General features: G+C 34.3%; 1 protein-coding gene and 2 pseudogenes across 4 annotated transcripts; all 3 read left to right on the forward strand.

The window, feature by feature from the left end:
• Positions 1-1,957: 1,957 nt before the first annotated feature.
• LOC147390257 (kinesin-like protein KIN-14C) lies at positions 1,958-10,504 on the forward strand (annotated as a pseudogene). The gene is made up of 14 exons (XR_015182787.1): positions 1,958-2,288; positions 2,410-2,661; positions 2,750-2,805; positions 4,561-4,649; positions 4,758-4,878; positions 4,991-5,110; positions 5,188-5,391; positions 6,819-7,028; positions 7,121-7,195; positions 7,603-7,749; positions 7,826-7,964; positions 8,124-8,232; positions 8,982-9,507; positions 10,070-10,504. The product of XR_015182787.1 is annotated as a kinesin-like protein KIN-14C (transcript).
• On the forward strand, positions 9,418-10,369 carry LOC147390258 (uncharacterized; annotated as a pseudogene).
• A 7,891-nt stretch (positions 10,505-18,395) lies between the features above and the next one.
• On the forward strand, positions 18,396-25,767 carry LOC147390259 (kinesin-like protein KIN-14C). Of its 3 annotated transcripts, none has more exons than XM_086459463.1 (17): positions 18,396-18,744; positions 18,860-19,111; positions 19,199-19,343; positions 19,466-19,575; positions 19,693-19,812; positions 19,890-20,093; positions 21,489-21,698; positions 21,795-21,869; positions 22,242-22,388; positions 22,465-22,601; positions 22,758-22,872; positions 23,685-23,846; positions 23,980-24,185; positions 24,315-24,396; positions 24,497-24,601; positions 24,700-24,804; positions 25,361-25,767. In XM_086459463.1, exons 2-17 carry the CDS (start codon positions 18,920-18,922, stop codon positions 25,538-25,540), a joined length of 2,295 nt encoding a protein of 764 aa, XP_086315589.1. In that variant the 5' UTR covers positions 18,396-18,744; positions 18,860-18,919; the 3' UTR covers positions 25,541-25,767. The 3 variants fall into 3 exon arrangements, with proteins under 3 accessions (XP_086315589.1, XP_086315587.1, XP_086315588.1); XM_086459461.1 differs by having other exon boundaries at positions 18,396-18,739; XM_086459462.1 differs by having other exon boundaries at positions 18,397-18,739; positions 22,465-22,603; positions 22,763-22,872.
• Positions 25,768-26,158: the final 391 nt, after the last annotated feature.

Consider the following 26,158-nt stretch of genomic DNA (forward strand, 5'->3'; position numbering starts at 1 on the left):
TTTTTTCTAATAAATATTAGAATTTATTAAACATGTTATATATGAATGGGTTAGTTTATACCAATTTATAAATTAATTGGATTTGATTTAAGTTTTTGCACCATTATTAAATGGGTCAGTTTGGGTTTGATAGATTTTCATAATACGCTAACCTCAACACGACTAGACCCACCCCTAGTTTTGCCATTTATAATTAATGATTAAGCTTCTAGTTTGAGAAAGAAAAAAAAAATACTTTATTTATTTATTTATTTCTCGTCCCTTTAATTGGTTGTGATACAATTTTTTTTTTTTTTAAACAGAATTTATGTTTTGTGATACTTAATTTATCTTGGTAGACATTGGTTTATGATTGTGTGATTTTATTTTTAATAATGGTATTTTTATTTTTGATGGTGAAAATAAAATTTATTTTTTCTAATAAATATTAGAATTTTATTAAACATGTTATATATGAATTGGCTTAGTTATACCAATTTATAAATTAATTGGATTTGAATTTAAGTTTTTGCACCATTATTAAATGGGTCAAGTTTGGGTTTGATAGATTTTCATAATACGCTAACCTCAACACGACTAGACCCACCCTAGTTTTGCCATTATAATTTTTTTTTAATAAAGTAAGAATGTATTAAAGTAGTAGAAGAAAGATATATATATATATATAGTTTTCGGAATGAGCTGATTTTTGGTGAGGAGATCATCCTCACCAAAATCAGCTCATTCCAAAACTTCTAACCCCATCAAAATTGATTTACAAAAAGTGGACGGTCCACGATTTTTCAACGTGTAAACATGGGGCTAAATTTCGGAATGGGCTGATTTTTGGGGAGGATGATCTTCTAATCATAGAGATCATCCTCACCAAAAATCAGCTCATTCCAAAACTTCTAACCCATGTAGGACAAAAAAACGTTTGTTAAAGTGTGTGGTAAAACTTCTGGGTGCTGAACATTTCCCTATATATATATGGGTAGTGTTCAAGGGCAAACTTTTTAGCAAACTTTTTGGCAAAACATTTTTCAAAACATGGGTTAGAGGTTTTGGAATGGGCTGATTTTTGGTGAGGATGATCTCTACGGTGAGTAGATCATCCTCACCAAAAAATCAGCCCATTCCAAAACTTCTAACCCTTGTTTACCAGTTGAAAAATCATGGACCGTCCATTTTTGTAAACTGTTTTTGATGGGGTTAGAAGTTTTGGAATGGGCTGATTTTTGGTGATGATGATCTCCTCACCATAGAGATCATCATCACCAAAAATCAGCCCATTCCAAAATCTCTAACTCCCAAAAAAGTTTGCTATTGGCCATATATATATATATATATATATATATATATATATATATATTTATTACATAAAGATAAATAGTTTGATTCGATTCTATGCAAGTTTGATTCGAGAATCGAACTAAATTGATCGATTTTCCATTTTCTTTACTCGGAACCAAATTGCAACTTGTTCTAAGCCGAACCAAACCAATAGCTTTATTGATTTGGTTCGATTCTTGATTTAAACTGGACCAAGTTGCATACATATATACCTTTACGAGAGGTAAGCGCAATTTCAGAGAAGTAGTGATAATATGACCCCATAACAAATGCCCCCATCATAGAACCGTTCATCATTTGCCTTGAGATACACAAGAAAAAGATGTATGATTATGCGTATCTCAATGCAAATGAACTATTATTCTGTGACCCCTGTTAGAAACTCATTACACATTTCACATTTCAGAATGTTACGGGTCAACATGGAATTATAAAAAATTACGAGGGGTCAAAATGTAATTACTTAATGTCATAAACTCATAATATATGGTTCTCTCCCTTATAGAATTTAAAATACCGTGGAAGTTCGTAAATATAAACATAAGGCAGGGGCATTATAGTCATGAAATATCATTAACGAATCTCGCTAGTACCGCCAGATCCCATTTCAAAAAAATTCAAAACTCGCTCATCCCCGTCCACCCACCACGTTTGTTCCTCCACGAACCCTAACACAGTTAAACTCAGATTTACAGAAAAAAAAAACCCCAAAAGTTCAGAAACAGAGATAGAGAGAGAGAGAGAGAGAGAGAGACTTTAAAATTAAATTTCTTTGTTAGATTCTTCTTCTCGATCGTCTCTCTCTTCTTCTGATTACTTCAATTGCAATTCATGGACCCACATCTGTAATTCCATCTCTAAATCCCTATATCTCACTCTCTGTTCTTCAAATGTCTTCTAGAAATCAGAATAAATCCCCTACAAGCATCAACAATCCTTCTCGAAGTCCATCAAATGTAAGGTCTCCCTTTTATACTTTTTCTTCTACGATTAGGGTGGGTTTTGAGATTTTCAGTCTTTATTTTTTTTCAAATTTTTTGGGGATAGATTTGGTTTTGATTGTTATTGATTTTGCAGAAGAAAGACGGTGTTGATGATATTCCTTTAGATAAGCGTCGAAAAATCGGAGGTGGGAAGATGGTTGGACAAGCGAATCCTGGCCGTACACGTCAGGCATTTTCAGTGATGAATGTTGGTCAAGATCTCTCCATGAGAGTAAATTCTTCCAATAATGGTAGCTCTGAGTGTGGTGGGATCGAGTTTACGAAGGAAGAAGTTGAAGCGCTCTTGAATGAAAAGATGAAGGGGAAGAACAAGTTCGATTACAAGGTTTGTCTACGTCAGAACCCTAATTTTGTTTAATTTAGTTTTGTATCTTATAATTGGTTTAATTTTTTTAGGTTTTTCATCTTTGCAGGGAAATTCTGAGCAGATGACAAAGTATATAAAGAAATTGAGGCTCTGCATCCAATAAGAATAAATTATCAAAATGGTAGATTTTTAGAAATTATTTACCAAATAATACACTATTCAAAATATTTCCAAAAAATGTAAAATTTACTTTTTTCAAAAATAATTTGTTTCTAAAAATGGTAAAAACAGTAGAAACATTAAATTGTGTACTAAAATATTCTTTTTTGTTTTAAGTGTGCATTTACACTTCTAACCCTCACAATAACATAAAATCCAAAAAAAATTTGAGAAATAGTTGAACTTCATCTTCTTCACCTCTCAAATCCAAAAAAATGAAAAAAAAATGTAGGAATAACTCTCTTGATCGACGGTTAAAATAGGAGAAATTCTCAACTTCGTTTTCTCCATCTCTCAAATTCATAAATGTATTTGGATTTACTCGTCAAATTCCGTACCATCTCCACAACAAAGAGAGATAGAGAAGACTTATATCGAAACTATTCTCACAATCTCCACAAAGTAAAAAGACAAAGATAAAAAAATTTACAAATTTCTCACAATCTCCACAACGGAAAAAAACACACAGAGAGGGAAAGTTGCAAGCTTTTTAGTATCTCCCCAATGTCCCAATATATATATATATATATATATATATATATATATATATATATATGGGTCCCGTTCAGCACCCTAAGTTTTACCACACACTTTAACAAACGCGTTTTGTCCTATATGGGTTAGAAGTTTCGGAATGGGCTGATTTTTGTGAGGATGATCTCTATGGTGAGGAGATCATCCTCACCAAAAATCAGCTCATTCCAAAACTTCTAACCCCATCAAAAATGATTTACAAAAAATGGATGGTCCACGATTTTTCAACTTGTAAACATGGGGCTAAACATTTCGGAATGGGCTGATTTTTGGGGAGGATGATCTTCTAATCATAGAGATCATCCTCACCAAAAATCAGCCCATTCCAAAACTTCTAACTCATGTAAGACAAAAAACGTTGTTAAAGTGTGTGGTAAAACTTAGGGTGCTGAACATTTCCTTATATATATATATATATATATATATATATAGGATCAGGTTCAAGGGCCATATGAGAAAACATATAAGAAAACTTTCGTTTTTCAAAATAAGGGTTAGAGGTTTTGGATTGAGCTGATTTTTGCAAGGATGGTCACTATGATGAGAAGATCATCCTCACAAAAAATCAGCTCAATCAGAAATTTCTAAATCCATCAAAAGTGATTTACAAATTAGTGATAAAAATTGGTAAAAAATCGACGGTCCACATTCTAAATCACTTTTAATGGGGTTAGAAGTTTCAGATTGGGCTGATTTTTTTTTGAATGACCTTCCCATCATAGAGATCATCCTCACAAAAAATCAGCTCAATCCAAAATTTCTAACCCATATTTTAAAATTATATTAACCGTCGAAAGTTTTCTTATATGTTTTCTCATATGGCCCTTGAACCTGACCCATATATATATATATATAGAAAGAGAGAGAGAGAGAATCTCCCCAATGCCCCAATAGAGAGAGAGAGAGAGAGAACTTGCATATCTCTTGACGTCTTCGACCTCTTCCACAATGAAAATCCATTAGAGATGAAACAGACCTCTATTAATGAAAAGAAGAGGATAAATTTATAATTTTAGTCTAAATTAATAAAAGGGTATTTTCAGAAGAATTTTTTTTAATTTACTGTTTTTACCGATTTGGTAAAAAATATTAATTCCGAAAATGATGAACAATGTACCGTTTTGGTAAATAAACAAAAAGTTGTGCATGTTTTGGTAAATCTGCCTTTCAAGAACTTGAACGAAGCAATCTCCTTGAACAGGAAAAGCTTCGAAATTTGTTGGAATCTTCCGAGAGAAAATGCTTAAGAACTTGTAATTTATAATTTCGTCCTCCTTGATAGGAAATAGGGTCAAGGCAGGATTTTGAAAGAAATCCATTGGTGTTAAATTGATCTGCTTGTTTTGTTTCTACTTGATTAGAGGTGCAAACGAAACACAAAATAGATGATATGGACACGGTAATTGTGGAGTTGAGGAAAAATGTGCTTGTTTAGAAGAGAAACTTGCAAAGGTTGAATCCGAAAAGTTGTTAAGATAGACAGTCTCAAGCTTTTCCTTTTATAGTTGAAAATTATTGAATTTCAGTTCTCAATTTATTTGATTGTTAATGCTTCTAAACTGTTTCTTCTCCTAACTCCTAATATGAAAATCAGACTGCAATTGATTCCTATAAAAGTGAGAAAGAAGCTAGAGTTGCTGTTGAGGGAAATCTAGCTTCTTTGGCAGTAGAGCTTGGAAGAGCTCAGCAAGAACTAAAAAGCGCCAATCAAAGGGTAACATTAAATATGCAATTCCTGTTGTTTAATCGTTTATTCTTCTGTTTATTAAAAAAAACTTCCGTATTCTGTAGATAGAGTCTCTTAATGCTACATACAGGAATTCACAGGAGTATAACACGAGTTTACAGCAATACAGCAGAAGACTTCGGATGGACTGTGAGACATATAAGAAGAACCTTGAGTGTCTGGAGCAGGAGAAAGCTGTAATTGCGGAGAATCTCAGCACCTTAAGGGGGTGATATAATTTGTTGCAGGACGAATTATCTTCATACCGAGTATATCTCTGTGTTTTAATTCATTTACTGTTTTTTTCCATACTCTACTTCTCTACATTTTTTATATCAAGAATCCTGCATTAGATTTCTGTATCTCCAAGTCCTCGATAGCGATTATATTTTGAACTGTTGGAATTGTAGAGATGAAACTAGAACATAAAAAAGGGATGGATGAACTCATATGGTTGAAAGACAAGATGGATTGTTGGGTGAGTGATTGCCTCATCTTCAAAGGTTGGGTGCTTGAGATACCTGAATTATGGTAGAGTTGATAGGTGCGTAGGTTTTGGATGAATGTAGGATAAGGAGATTGCTTAGGATGACCAGTGTTTCCTGAAATAGACGGTAAATGGTTCCCCCTTTGTATCTTTTTACTCCTAGAGATTAAGGGGTAAGTGTGGAAGGTATGCTGATGATGGTGGTTGCAGAGAATGGTAGGTCAGTGGGGGTTTTGGTTACTAACTTTCTATTGTGTCTATAACAGTGGGATAGTACACCACAAGGTAGGCGTAACATGCATCGTTGCTAAAGGGCCTGAAATAACGCAGTTTATGCTGGTCCTTCTCACCAATCATAGCCATTAGTATCAATTATTTGTGTTAAAAAATATCAATATCATGGTTCAAAGGGTCTAGATGGGATTATAATGTTGGTTAGGGGACACAAGTTTTTGACTAATCTTTTTAAAACCTTTTTCTTATTGTCTTTCTTCCAAAATAGTGGACCCTTTAAAGGCTTCTGTAGTCCTCAAGTTGATTGTCTCATCCCATTTCATTTTTCCCTTTTACTTGATTCTTTATGTATAATCTTGATTCAACATTGGGAGAAGTTCTGTAGTTTCTCTTCTTAAATTTGCCGATGATTTCATCATTATGATTTATAAGAGTAGTCCTTCCTTTAGAGAAGACAGGTTTTCCACATGCAAGACTTTTTTGAAACTTCTCCATTACCAGGTCCTAAAGATTGATTGTGTTAAGATTACTTATAGGTAAACCTACTTGCACTGTAACTTATTATTGAAGGCCATCAATGTTTCTCCTTTAACGTGGATACCTGCATACTACTCATGCTTTGGCACACCTTAAAACATGTGACAATTTCGACACACTTTAGTTCTATGATAAATAGATTCTAATCAAAGGGTGAAGCACCTGTGTTAATTTCCAATACTTCATCATTGACTCTAGTGTGGTGCTTTTGGGGATTTTCTCACCTTATAGTAAGAGATTGGTTAGCATTTATCTTCCTTTTGGGTTCTGTCCTGTCCAATCTAAATAGTTGAAGCAAATATACCACTAAACATAATTTTTTTGGTTTTTTTTTTAATAGTGCACATTTTAGTTGTAGCCTGTAGGCTATTTTTTTAATCTTATCTTCTCATATTCCATAACTGACATCTTTTTAGCTGCATGGTGTTATTTTCTTAGGCTTCTCGGGATGAAGCTTCCAAGCAGAAGGAAGGATTAATAAATGAAGTGGGATGTCTAAGGGTCGAGATTCAACAAATAAGAGATGATCGAGATTGTAACCAATCACTCGTGCTGAATTTAACAGCAGAAGTAGCAAAGTACAAAGAAAGTGCTGGGAAATCCTTTGCTGAGGTGGATAACCTAACAATGAAAGCAAATGCTCTTGAGGTTTGTCGGTAACATAAATGCCCCCCCCCCCCCAACCCCTCTTAAAATTTTCTTGAATTGGTGAATTTATGATATTTTGCTGTCTTTTGCAGGAGACATGTTCTTCTTAGAGGGAGCAGTTACAGCTATTGCAGAACCAGGTTGCGGCTGTAAACGAAAAATTAAAGGTAATGCCCACATTTAGGAAATTTATTGTTGATTGAATAATACGTGTAATGGATTTGGTAGTTGAATATATGTGCAATGGATTATATATGTATGTCCGACAATAGGGAGCCAACATTGTTGTCCTATATGGGTTAGAAGTTTCGGAATGTGCTGATTTTTTGTGAGGATTCTCTATGGTGAGGGGATCATTTTAAAAAAAATCAGCCCATTCCGAAACGTCTAACTCGTATAGGACAATTTTTGTCTCTCAATGTTGGCTCCCTAATGTTGGCTGCCGAACGGGACCCTTTATATATATAATGGATGTTCTTAAGTGCTGCATAACCATTTTTCTTGTGTGGATATTAGTGCATAACTAACTATATAATAGTGCCGATTGAAGTTGATGTGCGCTTACTCTCTTTAGGTGGCTGATTTAACCACTATGGAGGCAATGACAGAATTTCAAGGGCAGAAGAGAATCATCCAAGACTTACAAAATCGACTAGCAGATGCAGAGGTCCAAATCATTGAGGGAGATAAGCTGCGTAAAAAGCTGCATAATACAATACTGGTAGCGCTTTTATGCTTGCAGTTGGTGCTGGTGGTCTAATAAATTTCTGTGGCACTAAACTATATCTAAATTGCAGGAGCTTAAAGGCAACATCCGTGTGTTCTGCAGAGTGCGGCCCTTATTACCTGACGATGGTGGTGGCAAAGAAACCCCAGTTGTCGGTTATCCTACTTCAACAGAATCTCTTGGGCAATGCATTGACTTGTTACAAAGTGGTAATCTTTATTCTGATATATCTGGTATTCTCCAGTATAAGCAATTGTTGTTAAGTTTCATGAAATCTTCATAAAACTTGAATTGATTGTGTTGTGGTTTATTTTGGTCTCATCATAATTAGAATATGAGCTACTCATACACTATTCCATTGCTACCAGGACAAAAGCATCAATTTACATTTGATCAAGTATTCATGCATGATTCTTCACAACAAGATGTTTTTGTGGAAATCTCGCAACTGGTTCAGAGTGCCCTTGATGGTATAAGGTGTGTTCCCTTACATATTACTCATTATTTTTAGCTGGCAAAAAATGAGAATAAAATGCCTGGTGTATCCATGCAGCTTATTTTTTTTAAAATTCTTTTTCTTCCTTATTTAGTTGTCTTGCTACTTCGGATAAATTTTCACACCCATTAAACTAGGGTAATTGGCATTTAAAGGGTGATTTTAGATGCAACAGGCACTCTATTTTTATTTATTTTTGGTATCAGTAATGCATATAAATATGAATTATACACCGAACAAAGTGACTTCTAAGACTTTTTAAGACCTTTATTGAAAATGTTCTTACATAAATTGGTAGGTGATATCGTAGCATGTTTGAACGAATCATCTAGTTGAGTGTGTTGTGGGGGGCTCAGGGGGGGGTTCATTAATATCGTGGATCTACAGTTACAGTAATGTGACTATGTTGCAATGGGTTCTTTGCTATTACTTTATTCAGCCAATGAGAATCCAGGGTTCTATGCTCTTTCTTTCTGAAATGGTTTGTAAAAATGATCTAAATTTGTAAATAAAGATGTTATAACATTTCTTTATGTACGGAGATTCCATCTTACCGAAGTTGGTTAGGCTTGTGGAATGTTGATACCATGACCATCAAAACCCATTTAACTTCTTTTAACTTCACCAAGGCACTAACCCACCCTAACCCTTGCTTGCCTAGCAAAAAAACAAAAACATTTCTTTTTGTACAATATATGGATGGATATGATTTGTCTTGGTTTTTTGGCAGGTTTGTATTTTGGCTTATGGACAGACAGGTTCAGGAAAAACACATACCATGATGGGTAGGCCAGAAACTCCAGAGAAGAAAGGACTCATACCTCGTTCTTTGAACAGATATTCCAAAGTAGCCAATCCCTAGCATCCCAGGGCTGGAAGTACAAGATGCGGGTTACCCATTTAATATTTACAGTTGAATCTTTTTCTGTACATTTGATTAAATAAATGCATGCCTATGGTGTAGATATATTAATGCAGGTTACCTTTTTTTCTTTTAAAAATTTGTAGGCATCTATGTTGGAAATATATAACGAAACAATTCGCGATTTGTTATCAACAAATCGAGGGAGTATTTTAGACAATGGTGGGGCTGGAAAGCAATACACAATTAAACATGAACCCCACTTTAACATGTGCTGATAGGTCTCATTGAGGTTGGCACCACCATGAACCCCACTTTAACACACGCTGATAGGTTGGTGGGTCAAGTTCTTGGGGAGGTTGGGTCACTCCCGGAAGTTTTTGTTGAACTCAAGGTAAGAAGCTGAACCTGCAAAATTAGTTTTACTATTCTGCATCTGTATCTTCTCATGTGTGGAACATCACGGAATGTGATGAATCTGTTGATGTGCTAACAGTTAGGTCCCCATCGAAACTACTGTTTTTGTCCAAAAGCAACTGGATAGGTTGAAGGCATAAACAACTTGTATATTCTTTGCTAGACCATTTGGTTTGTACTTGAATCTAGTTTTCTTTTACTGCACAAAGGCTGAAATAAATGGTTTGGTCAACATCCAAGTAGATTGAGCTTTGTCCTGACTCCTTGATTCTGCACCTTGACTCCGCGTGTAGTTGTAAATATATTAGGGTTCGTCGTCTAACTGTATTAATAGCAGTTGTTTCTTCAAATAAATTATCTTATCCATGTTTCCCATTATTAATTAGGGCGAGTTGGACAAAATGTCGAAAACAGTGAATCCAAGAAGCAAAAGATTGTTGTTCCATCTATTTCACTGAGATCATTATGTTATTCTGCGTGTGCCTTGTAAAATATGAGTAATGATGAATGACTTTGTTCTTGCTCTCCAACTTTTTCAGGTGAACTTTTTCCTTTGACAGCTTCTTGGAGTCAGAACCAAGGGTACAGAGAGGCAAGGAAACGTCTCAAAGCTGGCTAAAGGTGAGATCCTGATGTTGAACATTGGGTCTATGGCAACAGGTGCTCGAGTTATTGCTGTGAAGAATGATCTTCCTAAGCTGCAACTCACGTCACCCGCGTGCACTAGCAAAGGGGAGAAGGTTGCCCTCAGCCAACGGGTTGAGAAGCATTGGCGACTTATAGGATGGGGCCAAATTCAAGCTGGAACCACCCTTGATGTCCCACCCTGCCCCATCTAGAGAGAGAGAGAGATTGCCGCTACTAGGAACAATTTTTGTTATGTTGAGAAGGATACATGGATTTCTTATTATGTTGTGTAGTTTATTGTGTGATTTTTCTTTCATATTTGAAATGTTATGACAATTTTATTTTTCTACTACCAATATGCTGTACACTAAGAAAAAATCGATTGAGATGGTTTGTTCACCAATAAAGGTTGATTATTGTCCCAATTGAAAGGAGTGTACTAGTTGTGAAGGTTTTAAAAAGAATGAGAGGAAAGCTCAAAAGAAAGCAAATTGAGATAGTAATGTTGAATATGAACACTTGCTATCAGGTTCAAATTCTTGTTTTGAGGCAGTATCCTTGCCAGGAGAAAACTGAAACATTTAATGTTTCTTTCTGGTCTCGGCAAAAATTAAAATGTTCCACTAGAACATTTCAAAACAAAACAAAATTTTGATTCCTATTTGTAATAGTAAAAGACCTACTCATAATAACACAATCAATAATTATTAAGAGAAGCAATATCAATAGCCTTCATTACAAGTTGGCATAATTGTTTGAGATTGGGGATCTCCTATTCTGACTGAAGATATCACCTTTAACAAGCACTCTTGCCTTTTTCTCATACATATTGAGGTGTTAGCCCGAGTGACATCATATCAGGTTGGAGGTGAACCCAAGCCCAACTGAAACTTTCGACAGCTCAACTCAAGACAAACCAAACCTGAGTTTGTATACAACATATTGGACCATCATCTTGTCAACTTTCACGAAGTACTTCCAAATTCTCTTCTGTCCAATCCAAAATACTTTGTTTTTAGTTCAATACGTCTACCCCGACATGAGATTTGACTTGAAGCTATAGTTTAATTCAATGGTCAGAATATTTCAATCTCGAGTCAACTATTCATTAACTCTTGGATTGTTGTGGTGAATGAGTTTTTTGTGAGGTTGGTCTCTATGGTATGAACAATTCATTGTGTCATAAAAATTGTCCAATATGATTTCTGTGTGGGCTCCAACAAGACTTGAATTGATTTGAATTATCCAAGGCTTCAAACTGGGCTACTCCACTTGTCATGGAGCAAAGCAAGAGCTTGAGAGTTGTGACCAATTCTTAAAAGCTTTTTCTTTATTAAAGAAGATACAAATGGTTAAAGCATGATGCCTTGATTAAGTGAGAACTAAGTTAGACTTTTATCCATCTCACATCATCTACAATAGATCTAATACTCTTGTTCTTCATGCTGCAAAAGACAAATATATAAAGCAAAAGATCAAACAATAAATAAATAAATAAAAAATTGGTGTGTTATTTTCAGGAATTTTATTCATATTTCTCATCACATTAAATGCATTATAGGGTATTTTTAGGAAATAAAAAAATCATTTTATTTGAATAGAGTGCATCGATATGTTTAGAATAATGATTTTTTGACGCCCCCATCATAGAACTGTAGATCATTTGTCTCGGGATACGCAGAATCATAACTCTTTTTCCTGTGTATCCCAAGGAAAATGAACTACGGCTCTGTGATTGGGGGTGTATGTCAGAGGGGGTGGGGGCGTCAGATTATCACGACTCATATGTTTATTATTAGTCCAATGCATGTCAGGTTTATAAACCCTATTAGGGTTCTTGTAATCCCATCAATAATCAATAGTTTTTTTTTTTTTTTTTCCCTCCATTTTAACTTAGTAGTCTCTTTTGATTGTTGCAACATTTAACATTAATAAAATTGAATCTCTTAAATAAAAGAATGGATCTCTTAAAGTATTAAATTTAATAACCTTCCTTACATAATAAAATGCTTTCAAGACTTCACACAGACTTTTTAAAAACTACTCCGTTACTTGCCACATGAGCCAAGACAATTCCTTCCCAGCACTTTCTTGGGGACAAATACAAGCGACATAGTACCCTTCACATCACCCTCTGAGCTCCACATGTCAGTCAGATACTCTACTGACTAAACATCGTTAACTACCCCACAAATCGTGCTAAATTCATTATTTCTCTTTGTGCACACCATCATAATCTACAAGTCTTCATCAACGTAGGTTGTCGATAATTGATCGATTAAATAACATTCACCTAAGAGAGTTAAAATCCATACTTACACATCAATAGTGTCAAAAAAGAGATGAGTAGTCTTTATTTCATTAGGTACAAAGCTTATATTGGGAAATCTCTCCACACATTCTAATGTGTTTTAAATGACAGTGAGATTGAAACATGTTTTGGAATCAAACCAAGTTTAAAGGTGAGAGAATGTGACATCCACTCTCTCTTTCAAGCTGTCTTTGATCTTTCAGTAGGCATTCTTGAGGGGGAATACTCTAAAAAGGTAGGAGAAAAAGACCCATACAAGTGAAACTCAAGCTTGATAGTCCCTTCATGTTACCTACACACCAAAATAAGCTTGATTGGTGGTTGGTTAGTAACCATTATCTTTTAAGAATCTAAAATATGCCTAGATTCCATGATAAGAAATCGTGTGTGAGAATTGACAATGAGAATCAATGTAAATTACAAATCAAAAGTAAAGAAAGAATATCACAAAATTTATGTGGTTCGGCAAGATTTCCTACATCTAGGGGCGATGATGGGATCTTTGAACTTTTTCTTTGACGACCACGATTACAATCTCACTTCCTCTCAGAAAAATTGAAAATCCTTTAAAAATAACCTAAAACAAGTTGACTATTAATTCGTTGTCCATGTAAAGATGAAAGTACCATTTGAACAAAAGTTACGAAATTCAGTATGTGTGTGTTTGGTAACATTTCTGAAATCTAAATGTAGGTGGTTCACCTTTAAAATTCATACTTCAAAAGTTTTATTTCCTTTTGTTTTGTTTTAGATTTCTAATTTTAGAATCAAAATTCTAAAGTTTTGAACCAATGATTTGGGCGACGCTGGATGAAATTTCTAACATCTGATTTTCTAGTTTTTAAACTTCAGACATTTCCAGACTTGAGACTTTAGATTTCAAAAGTGTTACCAAACATAGCTTATATATTTGTTCTTATGCCAACACAAAGATACCTCCAAAGAAAATGCACAAACATGACAATTATTATCATTATCATCATCATCAATATCATAAAATTCGAATCTCAAACATTTGGGTTTCGATAAATGAATTATAAGTCCATTCAAATCTATTCAGAACCACTTCTTATGTTATTGCAATAATGCTTGTAAATGACTTCAATTCTTTTATATTTTATCTCTATTCATGTTATTTTGGATTTACTTATTGTTCTTATAAGACTTTCAAATTGCATATTTATTCTAATTGGCGTTGTAATTGACTTTTTGTTTTATATGTCGTTGGTTTATTGGCATATTATATTACTTATAAATCCGACAAAAATAATTATTCCACGTGGCATATTAAGATTGAGATAAAAGGATTTTGTGGTTTGGATCCACAAAATTCAGACCATATGATGTGGCTGGGCACCAAACGAATGGAAGTATCAACGACCATTAAATCATGTGAGAGTGAAACTTTCAAACTCTTTTTTCTTTGTTACCCCGTCAAGCAAGCAAAACGATGTGTCAAAAAGAAGCTAAAGCTGAGAGGATTTTATTTGACGAGGGTTTGGTAAAAAGGCTAAGCAGTTTTGACGGTGAAGACAAAATGACAATTTTGTCCATCTCTCGCCTCGTCAGAAAGGAGCGTTGATGTTATAATAAATTGCTTGGTCCCAGGTTATAAAAAATACCCATGATTTTCCATTGAATTACAAATTCCTGCCACAGATATGATTTTGGAATCCAGTATCTCGCTTTGTCTTTATCTGCGCCAACTTTTGGCCCTTAAAACTGGTCTATTTTATGAGAGATTTACGGAACAGACCTATCTACGTCAATTTTCTATTTTTGGATTTTTTTTTTTTTTTTTTTTTGTAAGTTCTTAGAATTTTGTTATTTAAAAACTTGTGAAATCAGATCATATTTCTTTATATAAAAAATTGGAGTAATTAGGATCCACTTCAAGATATGTTAAGTAACAAATTATTCTGAATTTTATGAAGTGGATCACTGTTACGAGGTTTGCTGGATTACAAACTTGATAAAGTAACGTTTGCTGGGTAACAAAAATTATAAAGTAACAAAAATGCAACAGTTGGGTAAATCTCTCTTATTTTATTATCTGAATAATGATGTTTTGCCACCTCCCTCGGATGCACACCCTCTCATGTGGCATATGTTAGAATCATAAATTATTTTTCTTAGGATACACAACTTTACATATATTATGAAGATGTACAATTGTGTATCCCAAGGGAAAAATCTATGGTTCTAACTCATGTCATATCAGAGGGTGTATAGTGGCATGTGTCAAAGGGGTCATTAAAAAATCACCACTCTTATTATTTTGAGTTGTGATAATTTGATTTTCCAAGTGACATACTCAAAATACTCTCCTAACGTGACATGTGTTAGAAGCATATATTTTTTGCCTTGGGATACACACATGTACATCCCCATAAATATGTACAATTGTGTATCCCGAGACAAAAAGATCTATGATTCTAGCACATACCACATCAAGAGAGTGTTTTGAGTATGTCACCTGGGAAAGTCAGAAAATTGACTATCTAGGCGTGGACTTTGGGATCAAGAAGACCTGTTCAAATTAAAACAATGGTCATAGGTCACAAACTTATAAATAGAGTTGGAAATTCGTAGAATTGTAGTAAGTTAAATAAAATTAGAGTTGTGAAGATTATGATAAAGAAAATTTATTGTATAATTGAGTCTTGGGCATGATACGTGCTGGTCGGGTTAAGGAGTTTGAACAGGTATAAGAGATTATTTAAGTAGAGACGACTAAGCATATTATAGAGGTACTAGGGATGTCAATGGGTATCCGATTAATTGATATTTGAATAAAAATTAAATTGATTATCTTAGTTCCAAGACTATATATTTCGTAGTTCGACCGGAGCACTTGGTATTAGAAAAAGTCCGACTTGAAATCATCATCGCATACAGTGTTACAAATGGTCCCAAGATTTTATTTTATATCAACACTATATTTTAATGGCATCAAACCATAAAACTGACAAATTCCAATAGTTTTCAGTGTGAATTTAAACAATAAGGAGCCATTTGGTTTGGATTCTAGGCTCCATTTTTTTTTTTTTTTGCATGATCTGATTTTAGAATCCAACAGTACATTTGATGCAGATTATAGATGGGATTCTCCAATATTTAAAATCAAAAATCAACAAAAAAATAAATATAGAATCTATTTGTTAGGATTTTGGAATATGTTTCTTGTGCTAAAATGACGATTTGCAATTAGTTATTCATAGCACAACCATGGAACGTAATCATACAAATAAAATTATAATCCCACCAATAACAAAAAGGCTTATCTAAAAAATTTAGTGCCAGCAAAACAAATTCTATTCCTCCTTTCCACTTTGCTTAGAGTGAAGTTTCAAAAAGTAGAGTAGCCAAGTGAGATACTAAAAATAGGGCTTAAAATGGTTGGGTTCAAGTAGGATCTGAGTAATCCATATTTAAATCTGAATTCTTAATATGGTTTTGGATCCAAGTCTGACATAGATGCTATTAACTAAAACAATATCTAAATCATTTTGCTTTCACTCAACTTGTATCCAGATTTGACCTGACAAAATTACTTGATTTAGGTCGAATAATTTCGAATTATTCAATATTTTTTTTTTGTTATATTTATTTTCTAATTACTATAATATTCTATTTTACCTAAGGGTGATGATTTTATCACGACCCATGAACACGACTCGAAAACGATGCAAAATTAGTAAGTTTGGGTCATAATAGTGTCAACCCATCTAACACGATAATTAAATGGGTTAGGTCCTGGTTGAGGGCATCAATCCGCTTAACTTATTTTGACACATTTAATTATTTTGTCATCAAAGTGTAGTTTTAAATATATAAAAATTATCTAATAAATTTTTTAAATTACCCATTTTTTTGCTAGAGTTTCCTATAGCTTTTTCATAATACGTTTTTTTTTTTTTCAAACTCTATAAAATATTGATGATGTTTTAAGATTTTTTTAAATAATTAATGATTAAACTTCTTGTTTGAGAAAGAAAAAAAAATACTTTCCTTATTATTTATTTCTTGTCCCTTTAATTGGTTGTGATACTTTTGTTTTTTTTTTTTGAAAAACTTAGTTTATATATTGTGATACTTAATTTATCTTGGTAGACATTGGTTTATGCTTATGTGATTTTATTTTTAGTAATGATATTTTTATTTTTGATGGTGGAAATAGAACTTATTTTTTGTAATAAGTATTAGAATTTTATTAAAGATGTTATATATGGGTCGGGCCAATTATACTTATTTATAAATGAGTTGGATTTGGATTTAAGTTTTTGCACGATTATTAAATGGGTCGGATTTGGGTTTAGTAGATTTTCATAATACGCTAACCTCAACATGACCGGATACCTACCCTTAATTTTACCATTAAAATATATATATATATATATATATGGATCAGGTTCAAACGACAACCATTTCAACACACATATAGACAACGTGTTTTGTCTTATATGGGTAAAAATGTTTGGAATGGGCTGATTTTTTGTGAGGATGATCTCTGCGGTGAGGAGATCATCCTTGCCAAAAATCAGCTCATTCCAAAACTTCTAGACCATCCAATTTTTATTGAAAAATTATAGACCGTCCAATTTTTGTAAATCAATTTTGATGGGGTTACAAGTTTTGGAATGGGATGATTTTTTGCCAGGATGATCCCCTCATCACAGAGATCATCCTCACAAAAAATCAGCTCATTCCAAACATTTTTACCCATATAAGACAAACACGTTGTCTATATGTATGTCGCAATGTGTGTTGCAGGAACCCGACCCTATATATATATGGCAAGAAGGTATTAAAGTAGAGAAGAAAGATATATATTTATTACATAAGGATAAATAGTTTGGTTTGGTTCTATAGAAGCTTGATTTGAGAATTGAACCATATTGATTGATTTTCCATTTTCTTAATTCGAAATCAAATCACAACTTGTTGGTTCTAAGCTGAACCTAACCAATAGCTTTATTGGTTTGGTTCAATCCTTGATTTGAATATGACCAAGTTGCATCCCTATGGAGAGGTAAGTGTTGAGAAAAAATTTAGAATACTCAACTCTAAATGCACAAATATTAGATATAAACAAGTAAACAAATTACTTGTATTATACCCTTAATAAAAATACCACTCATAAGTTGAAGAAAAAAATAACACTCTATTATGAAAAACACAATTTTTACAAACACTTACACTTTTTACAACCTCTCAACTTGTTTCTCACAACTTGCTTTCTTACTACTTGATTACAAAATGAGAGAACTCACATCTATTTATACTAGTAACACTTCCTTAATTAATAGTTAAGATTGTGCCAATACATTTTTTATCTAATGGTTATAATTTTGTCATCTAGAATTTTCTAAAAAATTATCTATTAGTCTAAAATTTTTCACCAAAATATTTATTATTCTAGAATTTTTTACGTTTCTCTTATCTAAAAAGAACATCTAGAGTTTTCTTTAGGAAGATTCTAGAAATTGGGCTTGAGTAAAAAGTTTGGACTTTTTCAATTAGGCTAGTGTTAGATTTTAACAGTAAGTGCACGTAGTGATAATATGAACTCCTCTAACAAACACCCCTATCATAGAATCATTAATTGTTTGCCTCGGGATACAAAAGAAGAAGATGTATGATTATGCGTATCTCAATGCAAATGATTTACTATTCTATGACGGGCGTTAGAAAATCATTACACATTTCACATTTTAAAATATTACGGGTCAACATGAAATTATACCAAATTACAAGGGGTCAAAATGTAATTTACTTAATGTCATAAACTCATAATGTATGGTTCTCTCCTTCATAGAATTTAAAATACCATGGAAGTTCGTAAATATAAGCATAAGGCAGGGGCATTATAGTCACGAAACATCATTAACGAATCTCGCTAGTACCGCCAGATCCCATTTCAAAAAAATTCAAAATCCGCTCATCCCCCCGTCCACCCACCTTTGTTCCTCCACGAACCCTAACACAGTTAAACTCGGATTTACGGAAAAAAAACCCCCAAAAGTTCAGAAACAGAGATAGATAGAGAGAGAGAGAGAGAGAAAGAGACTTTTAAATTAAATTTCTTTGTTAGATTCTTCTTCTCGATCGTCTCTCTCTTCTTCTGATTACTTCAATTGCAATTCATGGACCCACATCTGTAATTCCATCTCTAAATCCCTATATCTCACTCTCTGTTCTTCAAATGTCTTCTAGAAATCAGAATAAGCCCCCTACAAGCACCAACAATCCTTCTCGAAGTCCATCAAATGTAAGGTCTCCCTTTTATACTCTTTCTTCTAGGATTAGGGTTTTGAGATTTTCAATCTTTATTTTATTTTTTTCAAATTTTTTGGGGAAAGATTTTGTTTGATTCTTGTTGATTTTGCAGAAGAAAGAAGGTATTGATGATATTCCTTTAGATAAGCGTCGAAAAATCGGAGGTGGGAAGATGGTTGGACAAGCGAATCCTGGCCGTACACGTCAGGCATTTTCAGTGATGAATGTTGGTCAAGATCTCTCCATGAGAGGAGATTCTTCTAATAATGGTAGCTCTGAGTGTGGTGGGATCGAGTTTACGAAGGAGGAAGTTGAAGCCCTCTTGAACGAAAAGATGAAGGGGAAGAACAAGTTCGATTACAAGGTTTATCTACGTCAGAACCCTAATTTTGTTTAATTTGGTTTTGTATCTTATAATTGGTTTAATTTTTTATGTTTTTCATCTTTGCAGGGAAAATCTGAGCAGATGACAGAGTATATAAAGAAACTGAGGCTCTGCATCAAATGGTTTCAAGAACTTGAAGGAAGCTATCTCCTTGAACAGGAAAAGCTTCGAAATTTGTTGGAATCTTCTGAGAGAAAATGCACTGAAATAGGTATTTTTGGAACTTGTAATTTATAATTTCGTCTTTCTTGTAGGAAATAGGGTCAAGGCAGGATTTTGAAAGAAATCCATTGGTGTTAAATTGATCTGCTTGTTTTGTTTCTACTTGATTAGAGGTGCAAACGAAACGCAAAATAGACGATATGGACATGGTAATTGTGGAGTTGAGGAAAAAATGTGCTTGTTTAGAAGAGAAACTTGCAAAGGTTGAATCTGAAAAGTTGGTAAGATAGACAGTCTCAAGCTTTTCTTTTTATAGTTGAAAATTATTGAATTTCATTTCTCAATTTATTTGATTGTTAGTGCTTCTAAATTGTTTCTTCTCCGACTATGAAAATCAGACTGCAATTGACTCCTATAAAAGTGAGAAAGAAGCTAGAGTTGCTGTTGAGGGAAATCTAGCTTCTTTGGCAGTAGAGCTTGGAAGAGCTCAGCAAGAACTGAAAAGCGCCAATCAAAGGGTAACATTAAATATGCAATTCCTGTTGTTTAATTGTTTATTCTTCTGTTTATTAAAAAATTCTTCTGTATTCTGCAGATAGAGTCTCTTAATGCTACATACAGGAATTCACAGGAGTATAACACTAGTTTACAGCAATACAACAGCAGACTTCAGATGGACTGTGAGACATATAAAAAGAACCTTGAGCGTCTGGAGCAAGAGAAAGCTGTAATTGTGGAGAATCTCAGCACCTTAAGGGGGCGATATAATTTGTTGCAGGATGAATTATCTTCATACCGAGTATATCTCTGTTTTAATTCATTTACTGTTTTTCCATACTTTCCTTCTATAAATTTTTTATATCAAGAATCCTGCATTAGATTTTTGTATCTCCAAGTCCCCGATATCGATTATATATTGAACAGTTGGAATTGTAGAGATGAAACTAGAACATAAAAATGGATGGATTGTCGAACTCACATGGGTGAAAGACAAGATAGATTGTTTGGTGAGTGATTGCCTCATTGTCAGAGGTTGAGTACTTGAGATACCCTAATTAGGGTAGAGTTGATAGGTGCGTAGGTTTTGGATGAATGTAGGATAAGGAGATTGCTTAGGATGACCAGTGTTTCCAGACATAGATGGGTAAATGGTTCCCCCTTTGTGTCTTTTTACTCCTAGAGATTAAGGGGTGAGTATGGTGGTATGCTGATGATGGTGGTTGCAGAGAATGGTAGGTCAGTGGGGGTTTTGGTTACTAACTTTCTATTGTGTCTTTAACAGTGGGATAGTACACCACAAGGTAGGCGTAACATGCATCGTTGCTAAAGGCCCTAAAATGACGCAGTTTATGCTGGTCCTTCTCACCAATGATAGCCTTTAGTATCAATTATTTGTGTTAAAAAATATCAATATCATGATAAAAGGGTGGTTTAGGGGACACAAGTTTTTGACTAATTTTTTTAAAAACCTTTTTCTTATTGTCTTTCTTCCAAAATAGTGGACCCTTTAAAGGCTTCTTTAGTCCTCAAGTTGACTGTCTCATCCCTTTTCATTTTACCCTTTTACTTGATTCTTTACGTATAATCTTGATTCAACATTGGGAGAAGTTCTGTAGATTCTCTTCTTAAATTTGCCGATGATTTCATCATTATGATTTATAAGAGTAGTCCTTCCTGTAGAGAAGACAAAGTTCTTCCACATGCAAGACTTTTTAGAAACTTCTCCATTATTGATTGTGTTAAGATTACTTATGGGTAGACCTACTTGCACTGTAACATATTATTGAAGGTCATCAAAGTTTCTCCTTTAACGTGGATACCTACATACTACTCATGGCTCACCTTAAGACGTGTGACAATTTCAACACACTGTAGTACTATGATACATAGATTCTAATTAAAGGGTGAAACACCTGTGTTAATTTCCAATACTTCATCATTGACTCTAGTGTGGTGCTTTCGGTGATTTTCTCACCTATAGTAAGAGATTGGTTAGCATTTATCTTCCTTTTGGGTTCTATCCTTTCCAATCTAAATAGTTGTAGCAAATATACGACTAAACTTTATTTTTTTGGTAATTTTTTTTTTTTTAATAGTGCACATTTTAGTTGTAGCCTGTAGGCTATTTTTTTAATCTTATCTTCTCATATTCCATAACTGACATCTTTTTAGCTGCATGGTGTTATTTTCTTAGGCTTCTCGGGATGAAGCTTCCAAGCAGAAGGAAGGATTAATAAATGAAGTGGGATGTCTAAGGGTCGAGATTCAACAAATAAGAGATGATCGAGATTGTAACCAATCACTCGTGCAGAATTTAACAGCAGAAGTAGCAAAGTACAAAGAAAGTGCTGGGAAATCCTTTGCTGAGGTGGATAACCTTACAGTGAAAGCTAATGCTCTCGAGGTTTGTTGGTAACTTAAATCACCCCCCCACCCCCCCTCCCCCTCCTTAAAATTTTCTTGAATTGGTGAGTTTATGAGATTTTGCTTACTTTGGCAGGAGACATGTTCTTCTCAGAGGGAGCAGTTACAGCTATTGCAGAACCAGTTGGCGGCTGCAAACGAAAAATTAAAGGTAATGCCCACATTTAGGAAATGTATTGTTAATTGAATAATATGTGTAATGGATTTGTTTGTTGAATATATGTGCAATAGATTATATATATGTCCAACATTGTTGTCCTATATGGGTTAGAAGTTTCGGAATGTGCTAATTTTTTGTGAGGATGATCTCTATGGCGAGGAGATCATCCTAAAAAAATCAGCCCATTCAGAAACTTCTAACCAACATAGGACAAATTTGGTCTCTCAACGTTGGCTGCCAAAAGGGACCCTATATATATCATGGATGTAGGTGCTGCATAACCATTTTTCCTGTGTGGATATTGGTGCATAACTTACTATATAATAGTGCTGATTGAAGTTGATGCGTGCTCACTTTTTTCAGGTGGCTGATTTAACCACTATGGAGACAATGACAGAATTTCAAGGGCAGAAGAGAATCATCCAAGACTTACAAAATCGACTAGCAGATGCAGAGGTCCAAATCATTGAGGGAGATAAGCTGCGTAAAAAGCTGCATAATACAATACTGGTAGCGCTTTTATGCTTGCAGTTGGTGCTGGTGGTCTAATAAATTTCTGTGGCACTAAACTATATCTAAATTGCAGGAGCTTAAAGGCAACATCCGTGTGTTCTGCAGAGTGCGGCCCTTATTACCTGACGATGGTGGTGGCAAAGAAACCCCAGTTATCGGTTATCCTACTTCAACAGAATCTCTTGGGCAAGGCATTGACTTGTTACAAAGTGGTAATCTTTATTCTGATATATCTGGTATTCTCCAGTATAAGCAAATGTAGTTAAGTTTCATGAAATCTTCATAAAACATGTATTGCTTGTGTTGTGGTTTATTTTGGTCTCATCATAATTAGAATATGAGATACACATACACTATTCCATTGCTTGCAGGACAAAAGCATCAATTTACATTTGATCAAGTATTCACACATGATTCTTCACAACAAGATGTTTTTGTGGAAATCTCGCAGCTGGTTCAGAGTGCCCTTGATGGGTATAAGGTGTGTTCCCTTACATTTTACTCATTATATTCATCTGGCAAAAAATTAGAATAAAATGCCTGGCGTATGCATGCAGCTTGTTTTTCTTTTAATTCTTCTTCTTCCTTATTTAGCTGTCCTGTTACTTCTGATAAATTCTCACAGCCATTAAACTAGGATAATTGACATTTAAAGGGTGATTTTAGATGTAACAGGCACTCTATTATTATTATTATTTTTGGTATCTGTAATGCTTATAACTATGAATTATACACTGAACAAAGTGACTTTTTAAGACCTTTATCGAAAATGTTCTTACATAAATTGGTAGGTAATATGGTAGCATCTTTGGACGAATCATCTAGTTGAGTGTGGGTGGGGGGGGGGGGGGGGGGGGGGGTGGTCATTTATATCGTGGATCTTCATTAAAAATAATAATAGTGGATCTACAGTCTCTGTAATGTGACTATGCTGCAATGTGTTCTTTGCTATTACCTTATTCAGCCAATGAGAATCCAGGGTTCACTTCTATTTAGAATAATTTGACTGCAAGCAGAAATGTAAATTACATTTTATGCTTTTTCTTTCTGAAAATTGTAATAATCATCTAAATTTGTAAATAAAGATGTTATAACAGTTCTTTAAGTATGAAGGTGCCATCTTAGCGAAGTTTGTTAGGCTTGTGGAATGTTGAAACCACAACCAGGGCTCAAAACCCATTGACCCGCCTTCACCTCTATTAACTTCACTAAGGCACTAACCCACCCTAAGACAAAAACATTTCTTTGTGTACAATATATGGGTGGATATGATTTGTCTTGTTTTTTTGGCAGGTTTGTATTTTTGCCTATGGTCAGACAGGTTCTGGAAAAACATATACCATGATGGGTAGGCCAGAAACTCCAGAGCAGAAAGGACTCATACCTCGTTCTTTGGAACAGATATTCCAAAGTAGCCAATCCCTAGCATCCCAGGGCTGGAAGTACAAGATGCAGGTTACCCATTTAACTTTTACAGTTGAATATTTTTCTGTACATTTGATTAAATAAAGGCATGCATATGGTGTAGATATATTAATGCAGGTTACCTTTTTTTTTTTTTTTTTTTTTTTCTTTTAAAAATTTGTAGGCATCTATGTTGGAAATATATAACGAAACAATTCGCGATTTGTTATCAACAAATCGAGGGAGTATTTTAGACAATGGTGGGGCTGGAAAGCAATACACAATTAAACATGATATGAATGGGAATACACATGTTTCTGATCTCACCATAGTAGATGTCTGCAGTATTAAAGAGGTTTCCTCTCTTCTGCACCAGGCTGCGCAAAGCAGGTAAGTTACAAGGAAAATGTTCTTTTGTTTGTATTGGTCATTTATTTCAACAATTTAAAGGATGTAGTTTCTTATTATGATGTTTATATGTTCCATGTTTAAATGTAGTAGCTGTTATTTTCTTTAAAGGTCTGTAGGTAAGACACAAATGAATGAGCAGTCATCAAGAAGCCATTTTGTCTTCACTCTACGGATATCTGGGGTTAATGAGGTATTAATAGTGTTCATCGTGCAATTCTTTCAATTGTTTTTTTCTCCTTATTTAGCAAAAAAAAATGTTTAATGTTACTGACATTTCCTTGACTTTCTAGAGCACTGAACAACAAGTACAAGGCATATTAAACCTCATCGACCTTGCTGGCAGTGAACGATTGTCCAAAAGTGGGTCAACTGGGGACCGGCTAAGGGAAACTCAGGTATACCTATTTTAGACACTTGACCTTTTGATCTTTGTTTGTTTATTTTTCACTTCATTGCAAAAATTTCACACTGATTCTTGTGCAACTATTATCAGGCAATTAATAAAAGTTTATCGTCCTTGAGTGATGTTATATTTGCATTGGCAAAGAAGGAGGATCATGTACCATTCAGAAATTCAAAGCTCACATACCTTCTACAGGTAAAAAGTTTTCAGACCACTTTAACCACTATGTCTATTTCTGCCTATCATAATGTTGGATTCGAATTAAGGAAGTGTGAGGAAGACAATTTGGGTTTTGTTGTTCTTGATGGAAGATACAGAAAACTAAAAGCTCATGTCATTTTTCTTGAATTTTAAGGTTTCTATGTGAAAAATTAAGACACTGCTTACTGTTTGTTTTTATAATGAAAAGTTTTAAGGCGGTGATGGGTCAAATTAGGTTAGAAGGTATTTTTGTGTCTTGATACAAGGACGCTAGATGTATTGCAACTTGTGCGTGCATAGATGTATAGCTCATATTCATGCTAGATTGTTAGTATCTTTGATGGAGTTCATTTTGCAGATTCACTAGGCCAAAATACTTCAAACCCTTATGATACTTTTTTTTTTTTTTTTTTCAGTCAACAATTTGATACATTCTTTTGCAAACATTTTGGGGATAAATTTTATATATTAGATATTTGGGTCATACATTGGGCTTAAATGAACTTGTTTGCTTTTGGATTGTTGGACATCTTCTTTTTGATGTTTTCAGCCTTGCCTTGGTGGTGACTCAAAGACGTTGATGTTTGTCAACATATCTCCTGATCCAACTTCAGTTGGGGAATCACTCTGTTCTCTCCGCTTTGCTGCTAGAGTCAACGCTTGTGAGATTGGGATTCCACGGCGTCAGACCAGCATGCGCCCCCCAGATTCTCGCTTGAGCTATGGGTGAGAAGAGAGGGTTTCCTGTTACCTTCTTTTGCCACAGCATTGTATCTGTAGCTGTGACATAATTATATAAAATAGTATCTCTAACATGGGCTTCTTGTAATTCATATCGTGAAACAACGGATTGGGTTTATGAGAACATGTACGTTCTTTCCCTTTGTGTGATTACACTTGTATTCTTAGAGCTTTTATGCTGAAATTAATTTCTTTGGTTTTCTTTCCTTTATACAAGACTGCTTGTTTTTTTACCATCTGAAGTTTCATAAAGAAAGAGAGATGGTGTCTTTCAACCATGTATGTTTAATACTTTAAATGAGCATTTGATCAGTGTTTAAAGCTGAAACATGACTTCGGGTTTACTAAGCCCAAACTGGTGATCTCATTTATATTAGATTTCAATGAAAATGTAGGAATAGCTCCAATAAATGAAGAGAAGTTGGTCAAAATGGTTTAAGCATGTTCAATGAGAGCCAATTACACTTGTATATAGAAGAAATATTCATGTTGAAGGTCCTAAAAGAATGAGTGGATGACCAAAAAACACTTGTCTTAGACGGAGATGGTGAAGGCAAATGTATACTAACTTAACATAAGATATGGTTATATACAGAGGAATGGAAGA

This window comes from Akebia trifoliata, chromosome 11, assembly GCF_017979445.1.
Source record: "Akebia trifoliata isolate Shusen 1 chromosome 11, ASM1797944v1, whole genome shotgun sequence".
NCBI lineage: Eukaryota > Viridiplantae > Streptophyta > Magnoliopsida > Ranunculales > Lardizabalaceae > Akebia > Akebia trifoliata.

Coding starts and splice junctions, on each gene's coding strand:
- LOC147390259 (XM_086459461.1), top strand. CDS start 18,674: ATGTCTTCTAGAAATCAGAATAAGCCCCCTACAAGCACCAACAATCCT. Junction 18,740..18,859: donor CTTCTCGAAGTCCATCAAAT/GTAAGGTCTCCC, acceptor TTGATTTTGCAG/AAGAAAGAAGGTATTGATGA. Junction 19,576..19,692: donor AGGTTGAATCTGAAAAGTTG/GTAAGATAGACA, acceptor TATGAAAATCAG/ACTGCAATTGACTCCTATAA.